Below are 20,129 nucleotides of genomic sequence, written 5' to 3'. Positions count from 1 at the left end.
GGAAATGGAAGAAATAAAGATGATGTATAGGTTTTGCCTTAAGTACAGGGCAGATGGTGAAACAATTTGCAGAGACAGCAAAGAGTTGAGAAGGAACAGGTTTGTCAGGGATTACTCAAGAGTTCTATGTTAGGATTGAGATACCTATTGGACATCCGGTGAAGATGCTGAGTAGGGTGTGGAGTTCAATGGAGAAGCTCAGGCTGAAGATAGAGATTTGGAACCATCAACATATAGATGGTATTTAATGTCATGAGACTTGATGAGATTCCCCTTGCAGAGAAAAAAAAAAAAGCTAGAGAAGCAAAGAGTCTGTAACACTACAATATTTAGGGGTCAAGCAGAGGAAGAGAAGCCAAGAAAGGAGACCAAGAAAGAACAGCCAGTGAGGAAAAAGGGAAACCAAGCAAATCTGGCACCATAGAAGCTAGGCAAAGAGCATATCTTTAAAAGGCAGTGGTCTCCTGGGTTAAACGCATCTGAAAAGTTGAGTAAGGAATGAGAAGGGACCATTGGATCTGAAAAGAACAGGTTTATTGGAGGGGAAGGGTCAGAAGCACAGTTGCAGTGGCTTCAGAAGAGAAAAAGAATCTAGGAATTAGAGACAGTCATTCAAGCAGAGTTGAAAAGATCCAGGAATAGGAAAGAAGATTCTGGAAGCATAACTCCTAAGAACTCAAAAAATAGAGTATATTTTCCAGGTGAGTTTTTAAAAATTTTTTTGTTGATATCATTCTTTAGAAAGAGAAATGTCCTGTTGTGGTTTTCATTTGAAGTGATGGTGGTGGCCCAACCATTTCTGGCTTCTAGAGATTCCTTTTCCCTGCATACTCTTTCTGTTAAAAAGAAACTAGGCACAGCCAGCCGTGATAGTCTAGTGATTAAAGTTCAGCACTCACTGCTTCAGTGGCCCAGTTTTGCTTCCCTGTTGCGGAACCACACCACCTGTCTGTCAGTTGCCATGCTGTGGCAGAGGTTCACACAGAAGAACTAAAACGACTTACAACTGGGATATACAACCATGCACTGGGGCTTTGGGGAGGGAAAAAAAAAAGAGGAAGGTTGGCAACAGATGTTAGCCCAGGGCAAGTCTTTCCCTGCAGGAAAAAAAAAAAAAAGAAGTGCAACTCTTAAAAGAAAAGAAAAAGAAACTAGGCAATTCAGATTTTCCAACTCAGGGCAAGGGGCTGAAAGCAGACAAGACTCAGCTGGGATTTAAATATTCATACATTTTATTTTGGTTGCTCTACAGCTGTACTAGCTGCTGCTAGGAAATTTATTGAATATAAATATAAATTAAATAATATAAATATAAATAAAATACAAACATACACACATATTTGCATTTGGTGCAGGTCCTGAACTTGAACTACATAACGTCTCAGAGCTTCCTTAGCACCATCTACCCAAAGGTGTCTTTCTCAGCCTTTTTAACTTACGTCCACCACAAAGTAGAGCAGGGCAGCAGTGGTTTGAGTCCTGTCTCTCTCCCTCCCCCTTGCCTCCTGGCCGCAGCACAATAAAAACTCTGTTCCGAACTTGGCTGGCTGCTGCTTTTCCCACATTCGATCAGGGAACACTTAAAGCCATACAGTGTCCCTGTCCTGCCAGAAAGCCTATGGGCAGGGAGCCCCTTCAGTCTGACACAAAGACACACTGTGCAAGGCATCTATGGCCAGAGTAGTGTCTACATATGGATTATCAATAAGGCTTTTGATTTTTTTTCTTTGTTATATTGTCATCACATTAAACAAAATTCAAGCAAGGAAGTAAAACTTATATTCTAGACTGCAAGTTTTTGCCTGCCCTATAGCTATAAAGAAATGTAGCTACTTTTCAGTTTAAATAAATTCCTTCCAGAAAAATGCCATGAAATTTTTTTTCACACCCAGTATAATTTTCTATGTTAAACTGATGTTATGTGATTTGATTGGCTATTTTCATTCTGATTTTAATTGTCCATTTTGGAAACTCTGATGTTAGATTTAGAGTTAAGTTTCAGCACCCATAAAGATTGCTTCTCACTGGAGCCAAGAACTACGGAAGGCACAACAAAAAGGACCAAGTTCAAAAAAATAAACATCAGATACCTTGCTGCCAAGGTTTGTGTCTATGGTGGATTCTCGCTTTATCCATCTCCGTTCACTTTTTGGTACAGCTTCCATTTTCCACTGTAGAATATCTTTTGGAACTGGTCCCACGTTAGCCACAAAGCAGAGTTTTAACAATTTCTTTCCAAAACTGGCCTTTAGAAAATAAATCTAAAATTTTTGAGTCAAGTACTGTATCTGAGAAAAGCTGTGTCAAAGTTTCCTGTTTTCTTTTACTACATACAAATGTGACAAATATGTCTTAAAATGCACATGACCTTCTACTAAGACTCTTTGACAAATAAACTTATAATCTTATAGATACTAGTCAAAAAGAGAGGTGGTTAGCATAAAGGGCCAGATAGCCATCATACTACAGATCTTTATTGAGGGCCTACTGTGTCAGGGTTAGAAAGGAGAAAATGTGGCTCCTACTTTCAAGGGACTTATAATCTAATTGAGGGGGCAAGAATACAAACACATGCAAACTAAATAATGCAAGATACAGCATAGGACCTAAGTAACTATCAGATGAGTGGCATATGTAATAAATGCCACTAGTTGAGAGGCAATTGTAATCATAAATACTATGTGCCAGGCATTCTGTTAAGCACTTTATGTATATTATTTCTTTTTCTGATTTATTATCTCCACTCTGTAGATGGGAATTACCTCTGAATTTCTTCCCATTCTGGAGAAAGCAAAGAGAATGATATAAAATGAGCAGAAACCTAGAATCAGGAATGTGCCAGATGGCAAGCTGATAAATTGTTCTGGGGCTAAGGATCCATTTAGGAGAACAGAAAGAAATGAACCTTGGGGACTGTGTTAGTCTGTTCACCACCATATCCCAATGCCTAGCATAGTGCCTTGCACATAAAAGGTGCTCAAGAAATATATCTTGAACAAATGGCTCTCTGGTTTGTACCCATAACCCAGACCAAGTACAGTGGGATAAAGGTAATTCATGAATTAAAGCCATACACCAAATAGCCTTGGGACCCAGTGCCAATACCTGGGAGGTGTTCCCAACTGTTACAGTAAAGGATTCAAGTAGGAAGGACACATCGTTAAGGGATGGCAGTAGCAGCTCCAGTTCATTGGGGTCCCTTCATGGAACCTGATGTGAGCAGTCCACAAGTCCTTACCCTGGCTTGCGAGACCATGTAAGATCTGGCCCCTGGCACCTCTGCAATCCCCAAATCCTTCTTCTCTCCCCTCCCTCCCTCTGCTCTTGCCACACTGGCCTCCTTGCTACTCCTCAAAGTCATCTCAGGACCTATATTCTTTCACACTGCTTTCAGGTCTATAGTAGCCACTGTCCCCACATCTTGCTACCCTACCCCGCTACCTGGCAGTATCTATTTGCTTCTCTCTTTACTGTCTACCCCCTCACACACACCAGAATGTGGGCGCACGCAGCCAGAATTCCATCTGCTCTTTCACCATTGTATTCCCAGCATCAAGGACAGTGCCTGGCACATTGAAAGTTAGTGATGCATATTTTACAATTAAAGTCAAAGGACTCTCAACCAGCTTTTGAAGTGGGCATGTTTTACAAGATGGGCATTTATTTGTTCAAATTAACTGATGATATTCAGTATATTGAATGGGCTGTTAACACCATATAGAGTCTCAAAGTCTTAATTCCATGCTCTTACACTGCAGTTCTGACTGAAGACCACTTTCTCTAGCTCTCAAATATCGACTTCCCAAGGGGACAGGATTTTGTTCAAGGAATGTTACATGGAAATTGATAAGTGGAGCTTGGAAACAAGAGGCAGAGTGGCAGGGGCCCAGACCAACCTGTTTATAAAAGATGCTTTGCCCAGAGAGGGGAAAACACACCTTAAAACCTCTGGCAAAATATTTGCTTTTTTAGGACACCCTTCACATGCTGTGCTTCTGAAATGCTGCCTGGTCTGAACAAGAAGATCGATGAGTTTGCCAAAACAACCAGTTCCCAGGACTTGAGTCACTACTACCAGTCTCAGCCTAATAAACGGGCAGCAAGTACTGTCTACCTAAATATCAAAAGACTGGCTCGCCACTGTAACCAAAGCCAGGCAGAGGCATCCATCCAGGTGTCAGGAGGGCAGGGGAGGAAATTAAACAATCTTATTTTCGTTATTTCTTTCCCTCATAGAACACTAGCAAAGGACTAGATACCATGAAAAGGAGTTAAAACATGCCTACTTTGCCTCGAGTTTGAGCATTCATGGTTCCAGGAGGACACTTACAGGAGCTAATGATGGGCTTTAGAATCTTCTTTTGTGCAGTGAGTCTCAATGACTCCAGAGGCCACAAAATGTCTGATAAATTCAAAATAATAATATAAGTAAAATCATGATGCTTCACCACTTTTCTTGAACGACTTTCTAGTGAGAGATTCAGTAATTTCATGAATATGTATCAAGCATTCACTATATTTAAGGAACTGTGCTAATGCTATGGTAGATCAAAAGGAGAATGAGACATGGTCCTTGACTTCACATTTCAGGGAGTTTATATTCATTGGGCAAGTCAGATCACTGAGACAGTGAGCAGGGAATAGTGAGTGTCATGGTCCAGATATTTACAAAAACAAAAGTGTTGTGAAAGCTTGAAGGACGGAGAGATGGATTCCAACTGGGGTACTTCATGGAAGAGGAGACACTCAAACTGATCTTGAAAGGCAGATGGAGTTTCCACAGGCTTAGATTGCAGAGAACCTTGATTTGTAGCATTTGCCAACTTTTATGGTGTAAATATTCCCACTATGGCTGATTTCATGTCTATGACATGATGTCACTGAACACGGAGCTGGGAAGAGGTGCCAGGTCTAGCACAGTGGTGACCATCTATGAGTCACCATCTGAGCTTTGGACTTGATTAAATCAGTCTGACTCAATTGCTTTAATGAGTGAATTCACAGGTATTAAAGACATCTAAGATACCATTGTAAAGGAAGAGACATTTCTGCCCTTCTCCTCACACCTCGGTCTGACTTTTTAATACTCTTCGTCTATCCTTCTGGTCTCAGTCCTGGGCCCCTGACTGGCCTACCTAGGATCGATCTTGGCCCAGTGCCAACCTGTGATTCTGTTTGCTCCTCTTAGCAAACAGTGACTGTGATTACTCTGGGCCTCTCCTATCACATGGCATAGAGCGCTGGCTTACTGCCCATTGCCTGGTGTTGACACCCTGCTGTTCTCCATAATGAAAAGCAGCTTTAGGGGCAGCTAGCTGGGCAGGGTGTTTCACTGTTCTTGTAGCAGTTGGAAAGGAAAGCTGGAGGAATTGCTGGGACGCTTTGCTGGAGGAAGATGGAAGCCAGCTGAAACCTAGCATTCATTTAATTGCTCCTTTTAGTACGCCTTTAAAAAGAAAAACACCACCAGTGTGTACTCTTTAAGTTACTACACCTTTAACTGGCCTTATCACCCAAAGGGCTGCATTTGAAAACTCACCCCCTAGCATCTGTCCTTAATTGCAAACAGATGTCCTTAGTACGTGCATAAGCTTGTGTCAGGAGGATGTTTTTTAAAAAACTCACCAAGGAGAGCACTGCCAAACAGGAAAGGAATATGTGAAGCTTGAAGTTATTAGGAAACCTCCACATTTGTCCACTAAGCCAGAGGTAGACCTGTGAGAAAAGAAGGTCTTTATGGTCTCTTGTTGAGCATTAACTCTTCTTAACTTGAGGCCCAGCTACTCTCAAAATCCATTTATAGCAAAATATGGCTGCTACAGATTTATTTCAGCATGTGCTTCTTTTCTTGATGCTGGTTTCTCTTCCGAAATTGCTGTATATGGTTTGTAAAGCAGCTTTTTTAACTGAAAGCTGGTGTTTGAAACTACCAGCATCATTTCATGGTTCCTTTTGTATGTTTGTTTAAATTATCTCACATAATGTACTCTACGATTTGCTGTTCAAGTACAGAAGAAATGCACTCCCCCATGGAGATCTGGGGAGGTAATACTGTCTCTTTGAAAGGTCCAAAGATTTCCTGTTCAGATTACACACTCTTCTTTAGAGCTGCCAAGAGTCATAATGTGTTCGAGATAATACACTTTAGTGCAGGAGAAACTGTGGATGGGAATTCAATTAATCCAGTTAGCCACAGAAGAAAGGAAATTCCAGCTTAGAGTTGTCACTGCATTCAGGCCCAGGACTTGGTGTGCCAGGGGGTAGCCATGACAGAGAAGAAGATTGCAGCCCCAGGATCTACTGTGCAACAATCACTCCGTGACAGAGCAAAAGGAGGAGGCCTGGCTGCCAGAGTGTCACGAGCTTTACCTGGTTCCTCGTTAACTGACCCTTGAAGGGTATTCCTGCCCAAAGCCTCAGCAGCCTTGCCCCATCCCTATAACTCTCCAGGATGTCTGCAGCCTTCAGATAAATCAGCGTGTGCTCTAGCAAGTGCCTGCTACTGAGCACCAGCTTTGGGCACTTAGTGGGGAGGCCCTAGAAATGAAGCCTGCAGAAGACGCAGTGACTCTGACCAGAGCAAGAATGTAGTGTATAGTGAAGAGTTTCCCAAACGTGTCTTTTCTTTTCAAAAAGCTTAATAGACAGTGTTGCTTCTTCCTTTGAATTTGCTAAAGTCATCAGGCACATTCTGGTGAATGCTATTTTCTCATCTTGACCAACTTGAGTCCTACCCTACTTTGGTATATCACAGTAGTTAGAAAGATGAATGAAGGGAGATGTTCAGCAAATATTTCTCTACTCCAAGTGAACTCCTCCTTGCTGTGGAGGAGAGACCAAACGTGTCTTGTGATAAGAATCACCTGGCTAGGGGAGGGGCATGCAAGGCAAACAGACAGATTCCCAGGACCTTGCCAACATACAGACTGACGAGACCCTAGAGATTCAGATTCTATAAATCTGGGACAAGGCCTTGGAATCTGTATGTTTAACAAATGCCACAGAAGAGCTTGATGATCAGGCAAGTTTGGGGAACTGTAGGGTGCGGTGGAGTCAGAATCTGGCTCCAGTGCAAATGTGGCCTGTGCCATGTAATTGCTGGGTAGTCTTAGACAAGTTACTGAACTTCTCTGAGCTTCTGATCCCTCATCCATAAAGTGTAACTAATAATAATACCCACTTCAGAGTGCTTTTGTGAGGGTAAAATGAGAAAATTCATAAAATGTGCTTAGTACAGCACCTCATGCATTTTAAGTGCACAGTAATGTGAGATATAAACATCACACACTTTTTTTTACTTTCCCATCAACCAGCCCCTTCAGAGGCAGCAAGATAATCCAGGGCATGGCATCCATGTGACCAGATGGTGAGCTTGAACTTGAGCCTTACTGCAAGGGCAGTTTGGAGGGAGATAATGTCTTTAAACTGACTGCTGTTCAGTGGTGGTGATCATAGATTGACGGAAAGGCAAGGGTGGGTCTGGAAAGAGCTATAGAGCTTGAAATCCCAGCAGGGAAAATTTCTGGATTGTGGTCAAGGATAAACAGACTTCAAAAAGACAGGAAAAGTTGTCAAGCAAACTTCAGATTCCCAAGGGGAGACACAATTTGCTGAAAATAAACTATTGCATTGGATTCCCATTTAGCCCAAAGCCAGTATCTAAAGCACCTGTAATTCATCTTCATCTGCTTCATTTCTTTAGCAAACTTTATTATTCTACTACTACTGGGTGCCATGCCCTGTGCTCCTAACAGATGTTACAAAGATGAAAGCAGCGGTACTTGCCTCAAGAGCTCACTGTCATTGGGCACAGGCCGAGAAGCAGTTACGGCAAGGGGTGTAGGAGTGTCCTGGGGCTGCTGGGTGGAGGGCAACTAGCCTGTCCGAGGGACAGAGCAAAACCTCTCAGAAGGCGTCTTGAAATAAAGATTTCATGACAGTTACAATATCATCATTATCATTATCATAACCATAAGCTAATAGCAATAACGATAGCTAACCTTAACCATGCTTATTTTATGGCAGATGCCATCGTGTGCCTGCATATGATCCCCTGCCATTGTGTAAAATGGTTGCCATCTGCAGTACCTTGTTTTACTTACTTGTGTTTGCACCATCTGTTCAGGGCTGGTTCTAAATGCCATTGCTGTGCAACTGGTAAATTACGATACTCGCCAGAACATTGATTCTCCCCCTGTAGCTCCCTTACTAATAGAGTAGAGAACTCACCAACTTACAAGAACTTGAACTGACTGTATGTTAGTCCCACACTGAATCTTTGACACAAGTAGATTCCCATACCCCACCCACTGATATCACTTCCCCAGAGCCGCACTGCCTGCATACAGCCTGCACAGGTAGACCCAAATAGTGGCGGTCTTGCTGGCTTAGGACGGCATCCTGTCCTTATATGTGCAAAGCCCTAAACATACAAAGTCTTGTGTAAAAACATTGTCAAGTTCTCTGTGGGGAAATATGTGCCCTTGCTTTCAGGGTAGCGGCTACCAATAACAACAAGAATATCTAACATTCACTAAGGACTGAATATAGGGTTTATTTAGTATAGAGCATCTACTAACTGATTTAAACCTTACATGTGTAGATACTGTTGCTGCCCCCATTTTACAGACAGAGAAACTGAGGTCCATTTATATACCACAGCTGGGAAGTTGAGTGCAAGGTTGGACATAATAGGAAAGGGTAGATAGCAGTTAGTTCTCAGGCAGGTCCACGATGGGGAGCTCTGCCCCAGGGCACTGCAAAGCCGTAGTTCTCCAGTGTTGGCAGGAACAAAACTAAGTTCTTTGGAGAGACCATCCCCTGTGTGCCCCGACTTCTCCCCTCCTCAACAAGTCCCGGCCCAACTGTGCTCCACCCACTCCCGATAGAGCACAGCTCTTTCCTTTCCCAGGCTGTGTCTTAACTCTCACCTTTGCTGTTGTTCCCTTGGCTCCAGCACCCTTTCTTTTCCTCTTCATTGCTCATTCATCCCACATTCAGCACCCATTTCAAGGAGTCACCTTCCTCAGGAACTTGCCCAGACTTGTTAAGGGCCACTCCATTGCTCCTCCAGTGCTGGACCCCTCCTTCCTTTATAGATTGCTGCCCAGAAGCTGTGGGCTCACGGAACCAGGGGCTGTAGCTAATTCATTTTATAATGCCAGTATTTAAAGCCCCTGTGTAAATATATTGGAGTCATTATTCTCTGCTTATTGTCACCCTTTATTTGTTTCCCCCATCACTCAGCACTTCTAGACATTAAAGACAGCTTTGACACTAAAATTGATAACTGAGCCTGTCACCTCCATTTGCTAAGATGGCACAATTTTGTTCATTGTGCTTTAATTGTGTAACCAGCACCCTCTGGACGCTAGCATAAATCTGTGGTTCTTCCCCAAAGATGCCATTTGTTCCTTTTATGTCTTGATTCATCACATATTGTAGAGGGTAAGGCTTTTTGCTTCAAAAAAATGTTACCAAGTCCTGCCATGATAAAGAGGAAATCACCAAATGTCTGTCTGCAAGGAAAGCAAAACCCTGCTTTGTGAAGAGTCAAGGGTGGCCGGGGTTCTCCAAGCATATCTGGGCCTGAGGTTTGGCTCTGTGCACTCCCCTTGGGCCTCATAACTGACCCCCACATTCCATTTCAGTCATCATTCTGCAGAAATTCATCAACTTTACTGCTGATCTGAGTCTGGAAATTGGTGTCCGTTAGGGCTCTCAGTTTCAAGCTGAAAATTGAGACAAACTTGCTGGATAATTTTGACCAAAATAACACACTTGCTTGTGTGCCATCCTGTGATTGACTTAATTTCCCTCTTCCTTTGAGCTGTGAAAGCTTTCTCAAGGCATATATAGTTGTCAGTGAAAAAGATCATTCACAGTTGGGATGCTTCAGTTCCCAACGTAGGTCAAGGGGTAATAAAACAAAGTGTTCTCTGATTTCTAGCAAGGAATTGGGGAGGGGCGTCTAGATAATGGTAACAATAAAAGGGTAGGACATGAAAGAAGTGAGCAGACTTTAGGGAGTTTTCGTAAAATGCAATTTTCCTTTCTGCTCTCCCTGATAGGTCCAGTCTGAAAAAACTTACAAGAGTTAGAATTCTGCAGCATTTAACAAGAGGATCTTAACATCATCTGTTGGGTTCGGTAGGATGAACACCAGACCCAACAGCTGCTTCCTATGGGTTAGCTAGGTGGGAGGAGTTAGTGAAAAAGGACTGAAAAGTGAATCAGGACAAGTAGACAGGATTCACCCAGCTGTGAAATTCATCGAGGTGGGAGTGGACCAGCTCACTCCCCATGCATCTTCATTTTGTTCCTCTTCCTTTTTTCATATCAAAGGAAGATTTCTTCGCATTGTTACTGTGGGTCTCTATTAAGGACCAAAAGCATTAGCAGTTTCATTGCTTGAGGTAATGCTCAGTGCTTATTGTGGGCCTAGACCACACTGCCTCTCCAAGAATAACCTGGAGATAACATGATCTGATGTGGAGCATCCTGGAGAAACCCCCTTCTCCACCAAGCTGCATAATAGTTGCATACTTTTGTAGTTAAGATGCTTGCAAAGCAACCCAGTTCAACAGTTCAATGACAGCTACATTGATCATTTTCCCTTTTTCCTGTTTTTAATGCAACCTAATCCTATTATCAATAAAATTATAACTGCTTTTATAATAGATGACTCATTGCTCATCTCACATCATTAAGTTCTGTATCCCTCTTGTCCAGCTTTTCACTTCCCTCATTCCTTTGCCACTCCCAGGATTGCTCACATGTTTATTTCTATGAGCAAACTTTTTTGACCGAATTATTTGTAATACTATTTTAAAAAAGAATTTACGTTCCTCCTTGTTTCACAAGTAAGACTCAAGTTTGGACTCAAATGATGTAGGAAGGCATTTTTTCATTGTCTTGACTGTGTCTAGGCATGAGACCAGAGAAGAGTAAGACCAGAAGGTTTTCATTTTCTCTGATCTTTATGAATTCTTTCTAGAGGGTAGGTATAATTTTAATTTTGAAAGGAAAGAGGGAGAGAATTCTTGTGAGGTTGGGCCAGGTCACATTTTGTCATTTGCAAGTTAGATTGTAACAGGGTCACATCAGACTGTTTTTATAGAGATGACTAATGGTTTTCGTCTCTTTCTGTTCCAGCCATACCAGCTACCCTTGGCAGAGCATCCCAGAGTCTGCAAAGAGTTAATCCAGGCCTACGGACAAGTAAGAATTTCAGTCCTTTTTCTGCCTTCAGCAATACTGTCCATGCTTTACTGTAATTCAAGTACTGTCCTTTCTCTGTTTTATTTGGGGTATGGTGATAGATGAATGACTGGCTGAAATTGCACAGGCAAGCAAAAAAAATTTTTTCATAATTTCTTTTTCAACTTCTCTGCTAGGCTGCTGCTTTATGTCTCTAATTTGCTTATCGTCAGGGGGTAAGTAAGGCCAAATTAATGAAAAGGAAAAAAACTGTGAAATAATTTATTGTGAACCAACAATTAGTTATTGAATTTAAGAACCTGCCTCTTTTTACAAATCCTGTATTATATCATCATCATTTTTTTGGTATTTTTTTTTAACTAGGGATCACACTGACAGACAGTTGCCTTGTCTCTTCAACCAAATCACCTTGTGCTCCAAAATTCTACCTTCACGACAGCTCTGTCTTCTCTTTAAAATGCCTTTGTGCTTCCCCCTCTTGTCCTCTGACAATCTCGTCTTCATCCCCAGGAGTGAGCTCAAACATCAGCTCTGTGGGGAAGCTTCTTCAAATCCTCAGGCCCAAAGACTTGTTCTGCCTGTGTTTTGATGGAACTTTGTCCATGGCTCCGTGATAGCATTTACTTCACAACATCTTAGTGTATATGTTAGCACCAGCGCAGAACTCAATGAGTTGTGTGGACTTCATGAATTAATTAGTTATACTGAGCTTTAAGGCAAAGCCCATGTTTTATGCTTCTTCTGAATCCCTCACATTACCTAAAAAAATCCTGATCACATAATAAGGACCTTTAATTAAATTCCAGGGATGGATTTTTTTTCATCAGTTGAAGAATATTCTACAGCCCAGATTATACAGTAAAGGAAGGGAAGAAAGTATACCTGTGTTTAATCCATTGCTGTTTCTTTGGTAACTCTGGTCTCATGAAACCATAATTTGGATTTTATGACTAAATGGCAGAGTAAGTTTCTAATGTGAGATGCAAACATCATTTCTTCAGAGGTGATTCAAAGGGAGGGTTGGTGCTGTTTCTAACAAATGTCATCCACTTATCAATTGTGCCAGACTACAAACTCTTTACAACTCTCCTGTTTTAGAAACATCTGACATGTTAATCTGCTCCCTAATTAGCATGAGAGGTTGTAACAGGAGTAGTTGTTTAGTTATGTTGTTATCCCAGCCAGTATATTCCAAACACTTCACACAGCAGATGATGTGACTTATTGTTACTTTCTGTAAGGAAATGAGAAGGAATCAGTTATGAATGTTTTACTAATGATGCATGCTCCCTTCCACGTTGGAACCCTCACACACACACACACACACACAAATGCACGCGCGTGCATGCACACGCAATACACTCCACTCCACTTTCCCCCAAAGTGGTAGTATGATTTCCCCAAGCCATTTTCTTTGTCAGGTCCTGGGTCTGAGGTGTCTAAATGTTGGGCCTTGTTAAAAATATAACCTCTGGGTATGGTGGATGTGTTGAAGAAATTCCTGCCAGTCATTTGGTGTACGTTGATTTTCTGTTTTTTTGTGATAAGTAAGAATATTCGTTAATTATCCTTCATCTGTAGTATATCACACAGACACTGACCTCTCCACACAAGGAAGAATCCTTTCCTTCCTGCTTCTCCTTATCAAAAGTTACATGCCCTCTGGCCCAGGACTGATTTGATAAAGCAACCCATGTCAATGGATGTGTCTGTATCACTGGGCACCTTCCACAGTGCATGTACTTGGATATGTGGCCATCTTTGTCATCCAAGCATCTCATTGAGATGTGACAGAACTTAGTGCTCAGTGTGTCACTGTATACACTGTCTGTATCACAAATATTAACTCTGCTATGCACCCAGCACTCAGGTCTGCACCCTGGGGGAGAAAGAGATGAGTAAGATGTTGTCCTGATATCAGGGAGCTCATATTCTCCCTAAGGAGATCATTTTACACGAAAAGCTAATGTTCAACGTGAAATGTCCTGTCAACACACAGTTATACTTTACACATTTCCTATTTGCACTTTTCTAAATTCTCAGATTCAAAGCAAAACCCCATAGAAGAAAAAAATAAAAACCCTCTCCAAGCAAGTCCTACATAGAAATGACCAAACATAAGTAAATGCCACCACCCCCACCAGGCCACCTCTACTTTATGCTTGGACTACCGCAAAAACCCCTTAGTAGCTATCTCTTTCCTCTCTCCTTCTACTCCCTACCCCATCTCTCCTTCTTTGTATCCATCTTCCTTTGCCAGTAACAATTTTAAGAACCCACCATATCCCTCTGCTCTAAGTAACCTTAACTATCTTTATTGCCCTCCCTGCTGCCTAAATTTTAAAGTGCAAACATATCCCAAGACACTGAAATCCACCATTGATCATCTCACCCCAGCTTGTAGGTCTAGACTCCTCACTACTCCCCAGGGACCTGTGCTTCCCTTCCTCTGGGACTTTGCTCATGTCATCCCACCTTCTAGAACTATCCTCCTTCCACCTCACTGTGCATTCTGTAAATATAAATCCTGCCCATACTTAAAGGTTCAGCCAAAACACTTTTAGTCTTGGCCTGAAGCAGTCCCTCCCTTTCCATGCTCATCTATGAGAAAGGGCACGCTATTTCATTCCACTCTTAAGAAATATATTTAAAGGCTGCTTTGGAGTATAGTTACTTGCATATTTCTCTTATCTCCCCATCTGGATTATGAACAGCTGTGTCTTATTGAGAGTTGTATAACTTGCAGTACCTAAAATGGTACCTTGAACACAATAAGTAATCAATGCTGTTGCAAATAAATTAATTAAATGGAAGTATTCTTAATAGCTCCGTGGTTACCCACCCTTCTCCACACTTACAATTCCCACCAGCACCCCTGGTTATCATGGAGCCTCTTGGCTCACAGGGGCCATTCATGGAGGATTAGATCTCCCCACTTGTGTTAATTACACATTAATCACCTTAAGTGTTCCACTGCTGAAAAAACTCATAGCAATCAAATGCTTTATACTCCCAGGACAGCTTTCTTACAGGCAAAGGATACTGCATAGCAACAGGAAAAGAGGGGTATGCATTGACCAGGGTCTAGAGAGTTCAAGTGCAGGCCTTTTTGTCTACCCACTGCTCAGTCAGAATGCACTCTGTCTCCAGGTCTGGAAGCACTACCCACGTGCCTGCCAAGCACCTCAGTACCAGGAAGCCCAAAGTTTCCTGTAGTGAGCTGGTCATGTAGACACATTCTAGCTATGTGGACAACCTTATCCATCAGCCCCCAGGTTCCACTGAATTTAGGTGAAAATCGTAAATCTAATTATATCTAAGTAGCTTTGACAGGTTGATACATCCTGCCCTGAAACAACGCTGGAACCCATGACTTCATTACATCATTTATCTTTAGTTAACCCAGTTCATGCATAGCATTGCTAAGCATCAGTAACTTTGGAGAAAAGCCTGCAGTAACACCAGACCAAGATTTACCCATGCAATGCACCACCTAAAGAATCACCCCCTACTTTGATCTCTCCCTTAGCAAAAAGTATCTGTCCCATTTTCTAAGCCCTCAGGGCTTTGCTCTCTGTGAAGAGGCCTACTCCATGTGAATGGGTGTTTGTGTGTTAATGAGCACATGCTAACATACATTACACAGAGTAGATTCTTAAGAAATATTTTCTAGAAAGAAAGAGTTATTTTTGATTAGTAATCCCATGAAGACGTTTCAGCTCACACACATGGGTAGCAACATACTTCACCTATGCAAAGGCATAAATATAAGCGGAAAACCCACATTCTGGATAAGAATGCTATTGAGGGAGTTTACAGTTTAGAGATATACAGACATCTTTTGTTATGCTTTAAAGAAGTAACAGTACAAACTTACCACAAAGAAAGCTGCTTTTTGTTGCTGGGGAGAGTGATGACAATGGTTAGAATCTTCTAGAGAAAAGTAAAACATTTTTAGACTCCTGAAGAAGGCAGAGGCCTCAGTTAGAGTGCTGTGGTTCGATGTTCTTTGTGTGTTTTCAATAATTTTATTTCTCTCTCATAGTTGATTATTGGCAGAGGATTTGATGGCATTCAGGCCAAATCCATACGACTTACTAAACACATAGAGAAATTTTTAGATGATTACACATCTTTCTGAGGGGGATTTTTCCTCTCATTTTTTAAAGTCACTCCTTTTCACTGAATTTATTTCATATTACTATGAAAGTATAAATTTTATGATCAATGGCATTTCCACCTCAAAATAAAATGAATATCCAACTGGAAAAAAAATATTGGAGTTTCATTGGCTGCCCTTTGGAGCATAAATTAGTCCAAGATTTTATGAAAACAGGCATTCTGAACATAAATATCAACGACTGAGGTCGGAGTTAAGTTTTGAAAGGATTCCAAAAGATTATTACCTTAGATGGGCACAGCAAATTAATTGCTTAAATTTTCGTAAGTTCACAAACAACTTCTTTCACAATCATGAGTTACTTTCACTTTTCAATAAAAAACACTTTTATGAGACAAAAATTTAATATAGCAGCCGTGATCTTGCTTGTTCAGGTCCTTATCACATGTTCTTAGCTGGACTCCTGCCCTAGACTCCTAATTTTTCTTCCCTACCTCCTATTTTTCCCTCTTCCAAGCCATCCTACTCTCTCTTCCAGATTCATCCTTCCTGCCTACATCTGATCCAGTGGTTCCTCTGCCCAACCATCTTCAGTAGCTCCCTGCTGTTTACTAAATTACTAGTAAATTCATCTCCCTGGCATTCACGAAATTCCACAACATGGATCCTATGTGCTTTCCCAGTCTTACCTTCCTTGTGTCCTATGTATACCCATGTATTCCTGCTTCATTATATCCATTGGTTTTAACCCCCTTCACCAGAGATTTCCTCTCCTTACCTACCAGTCAAGAATAATCCTTCATTGATTTTGTCTGTAAGACATATTTCAAATATCACTTTATGCACAAAGCTTTTCCTAGTTCCCCCAAGAGAATGCGTACTTCCACACTGCAATCTCTGTAGCCCTTTCTTTCTCCCTCTTGAGGAGAGAGAGTATATAGCACAGTGCTTGAAGAACTCAGCCTCTGGAGCAAGACAGCTTCCATTTAAGTCCGAGTTCCTCAGCTTACCCCCTGCATGATCCAATCTAAGTTTCATAACAGCTCTGTACCTTGGTTTTGTTTTGTTTTTTATCCCTAAAATAGAAATACTAATTGTAGCTACTTCCTAAAGTTGTTGTGAGAATTACAAGTGTTGACATATTTAAAGTAGTTACAATAGTATCTGGCGCTATAGTGTTTATTGTAGTCTCTCATGGTTCTTATTTTATTCCAATAAGTATTAGATTGAACTGTGTGAAATTGCCCATACTCAACTCCATTTTGGACATTAATATCATTATGTCATTTGTTTCAAGCTAATGGAGACTTTTGTGTGCTTTCTGTTCCCTCTTGATAGAATGTACTATCCTTAAGGATAGGGGCTGTATCTTATACATCCTTGTATCCTACAATACTTGCTAAGTACGTGGCATACACCAAGTGCTTAATGAATAGTTGTTGGATTTTACACACACATACAAAAGAAAAAAAAGGAAGGCTTTCCCCAATATTGTAATTACTCTTTGGCTACCACAGAGTACCTCCATGCCCTTCAGCAGCCATTTATGAAAGGGGAAGGATAAAGATATTCAGGAGGAGAAATTTCTCTTGTTCATTGCTAAGTATGAACTCTTACAGTCTTTCCCAAAAGCTTCTACAGAATCTTAACTTCAGGTCGTGGGACTAGTATGCTGTAGCTTTGGGGTGCATCACAGGACATCTTTGTGTCATCACTGTGCTATCCTGTTGGCACTTCAGCTGCCAAAAGAATAGTAGCCCCACTCCTGCCTGTGACCCATCACTGCCCCCATAAGAGCTGAACGACCCTCTCAGATTTAAGCATTCTATTTCATCAGATCTTTTCAGCCTTAAGGGCTCATTAGCTGACAATACAGCTGAAATAAGTGCAACCTAAGGGCAGTGTGTCTGTTCAGGGGATGGTGTCTTAGAATGTGCAGCATTTATTTACTACAAAGAACTTGAGCCTTGGACATGCATTAGAGAGCAGCAGTGACATTGGGTTCTGACATTGAAGCTGACATTGAATTCTTGACAGTCTACTGTTTATAAATGATTCAGTGTGTAAGCACAGATTATTATGATCCCTTTTAAGGAAGCAGTGTTTATGTTGGCTCTCTCTTGCTCCCAAACTAGTGGTAAGCCCTTCCTGACTCACATACAGCACTAATCTCCAGATAATGCCAAGCATCCTCTTACTTGCTTCTCTGAAATAGGAAGAAGGCAGGTGGAATTATGCACTTTACACAAGAAGAAACAGAGGTACAGAGAAAATATCTTCCCAGAGTCTTTTAACAGACAAACAAGAGAGTAAGACACTGTGAGTGCAATGCTTTGCATCTCTCCCTAGATACACAAAATAAAGTGTAGATAATGCATAGTATTGATAATTCCAACAACAGTGTTCGCTTATCTCAAAATCTGGACTTCACAGTGACTTTTTTCCAGCCTGAAATACTCGGATAACGCCTGCCATTAGCTTCCCAGTGTTCATGCTTTATTATACACTGCCCTACGTGCATGTGTACTTCTTGGAAGATAAGACTTCTTTGTAAGATAAATATTAGGTCTTAGCTTTTTTATCCTCCTTCAGCTCCCAGCAAGTTGCTAAGCCATAATCAGTAGTAAGTAGATATTTACCACTTGGTTTACAAGAGACATTCTTTGTGCATATGCTTAGGCCAGTGTTAGTGAAACCTCTAGAATAGGGACTGAGCCACACTTCAAGGTCAGCCTCCTCAAGTACCTGCAGCTCCTTTCTGGTTGTCAACATATATCAAGGTCTTCTATTTCTTATGGAACCCAAACAATAAGAAAATACGAGATTCACTTTATGAATTTACTTCACAGTCAACTCTTCTGAAATACAATAGGATTAACAATATCTGCCTAATCAATGTGGACATGTACATTTATTATTATTAATTAGTATTATTATTAAAGACACTCCATCGAATGAAAGCTGAGCATCTGTAAATGCTTGGTGGTGGATGGAATGGGCAATAATTTGCAACTGAACTGTCTGAGTATAGGCCTCTAAAAGCCTTCATCTTAGAATTGAGTAAATTTTTTTTTTAAGTCTAAGAAGGATGATTAAGCATCTCCCTAAATACTCCAGTGGGCCTGTGTATACTCTATATACCAATTCCTAGTATGGTTTCTCTTCCAAAGCATAGCACACACTTTTCAAGGATGAAATCCAGGAGAAACATTCTTTCACACTGGGGACCCAGTGGGTGGTGAACACTTCTTAGTGACTCTAGAAAGTTAAATCATCCCAAAGTTGTTTGTGACCTTTGAGTTCTTTTAGCCTGCAGCCTTCTGATTTGCTGCTGAGTTCTACAGCTTCGAAACCATCTCTGTAATCACTGCCCTCAAGAGAGCTCTGTCTTCTGCACATAGGAGCCTTTCTAGGGAGAGGACCCCTAACTGTCATTCCAGAAAGGCCTCTGTCCACACCAGCTCCTACTTATGATGAACTGTTTTTTCAGACAATGTGTACTTGTGCATTGAGAAAAAAACTAATTCATTATGTGGCTGTGCCCTGATTTTGAGACAAATTAATCTATACACTGAGAAAGCTAACCATACATCACATTTATAAAAAGATTTATGGACTTCAAGCATGAATACCATTAAGTAGTAATTCAGGTAACAGTGTGCCTCATGGCAAGTATATGCAATATGAGATAACATATATTTAAACCAAACATAAATCAAGAGGTAGTTAATTACTAAATAAAGAACTTATCAGTCATAAAAGAGCTTTTACAACTTTCAAAGATCTTTTAAAAATATGTGCTTTATAGGAAATTGATTTGCATGCAATTCACAATATCTAATACAAAAGAAGCTACTTCTTTGGGTTTTTTTTTAAGGACAACAATTATTTAAACCAAGAGTGGGCAAACTATAGTCCTCAGAGCAGATGCTTGTTTTTGTAAATAAAGTCTTACTGCAATTCAGCCATGCCTATTTGTTTCAGATTGTCTATTGCTGCTTTAGAGGTACCACGGCAGAGTTGAGTAGATGAAATATAGACTATAGGTCTGCAAGCCTAAAATATTTACTATCTGGCCCGTTAAGAACAAGTATGCCAACCTCTGTTATAAACAGAAAAAGGATTGTTTCTGTAATAAGGTATTTTATGGAACTAGTCATCATGTTTGTGTTGGTTGTTGCCTTTAAGTCTCCTGTAGAAAATTATCTTCGATTTGGTAACTGACATTAATGAGAATACAAGATTCACTTTATGACAACTCTTCTGAAATACGCTGTATTGTAAAGTAAGGTTAATAATATCTGTCTAATCAATGTGAACAGGTACATTTATTATTATTAATTATTATTATTATTAAAGGTACTCCATCAAATGAAAGCTGAGCATCTGTAAATGCTTGGTGATGAATGGAATGGGCAATAATTTGCAGCTGAACTGTCTGAGATGTGTCATCATTATCACATAATATTCTCTTATGAAGAGTTATGGTCGCTGTAACACACGGCTCCGGTATGAGGGCAGACTTGAGTTTGCGGGTTTCTAGATTTTTCATAAACTGACTTCTGCCATTGAATTCATGCTGAAGAATAAAGACAGAAGACTCCCCTTTTAGAAGCTGTGCACTGTAAAAGACTGGTAAATCCAAAACCTCACAACATCATAATAGATGTTACTATTCAGATGAATGGCTTTCATGAGTCCTTGAGGTGTTCCCGAGTAGCTCATGTCTTTACTGCCACAGGTTACCTTTTGATTTTTTGTGTGTCATGGAAAAGCAGACTTTACCTCT

At 40.9% G+C, this 20,129-nt stretch overlaps 1 protein-coding gene across 3 annotated transcripts in view; it reads left to right on the top strand.

The window, feature by feature from the left end:
* GHR (growth hormone receptor) overlaps window positions 1–20,129 on the top strand; it is a 244,803-nt gene that overhangs the window by 161,131 nt on the left and 63,543 nt on the right. For all 3 annotated transcript variants that reach the window (XM_046671902.1, XM_046671903.1, XM_046671901.1), the window contains one exon: window positions 11,155–11,220. In XM_046671902.1, coding sequence (XP_046527858.1) covers window positions 11,155–11,220 — 66 coding nt within the window. The remainder of the gene's footprint in view (window positions 1–11,154; window positions 11,221–20,129) is intronic.

This window comes from Equus quagga, chromosome 9, assembly GCF_021613505.1.
Source record: "Equus quagga isolate Etosha38 chromosome 9, UCLA_HA_Equagga_1.0, whole genome shotgun sequence".
In the NCBI taxonomy this organism is placed as follows: domain Eukaryota; kingdom Metazoa; phylum Chordata; class Mammalia; order Perissodactyla; family Equidae; genus Equus; species Equus quagga.
This window is presented reverse-complemented; position numbering and strand designations above follow the sequence as displayed.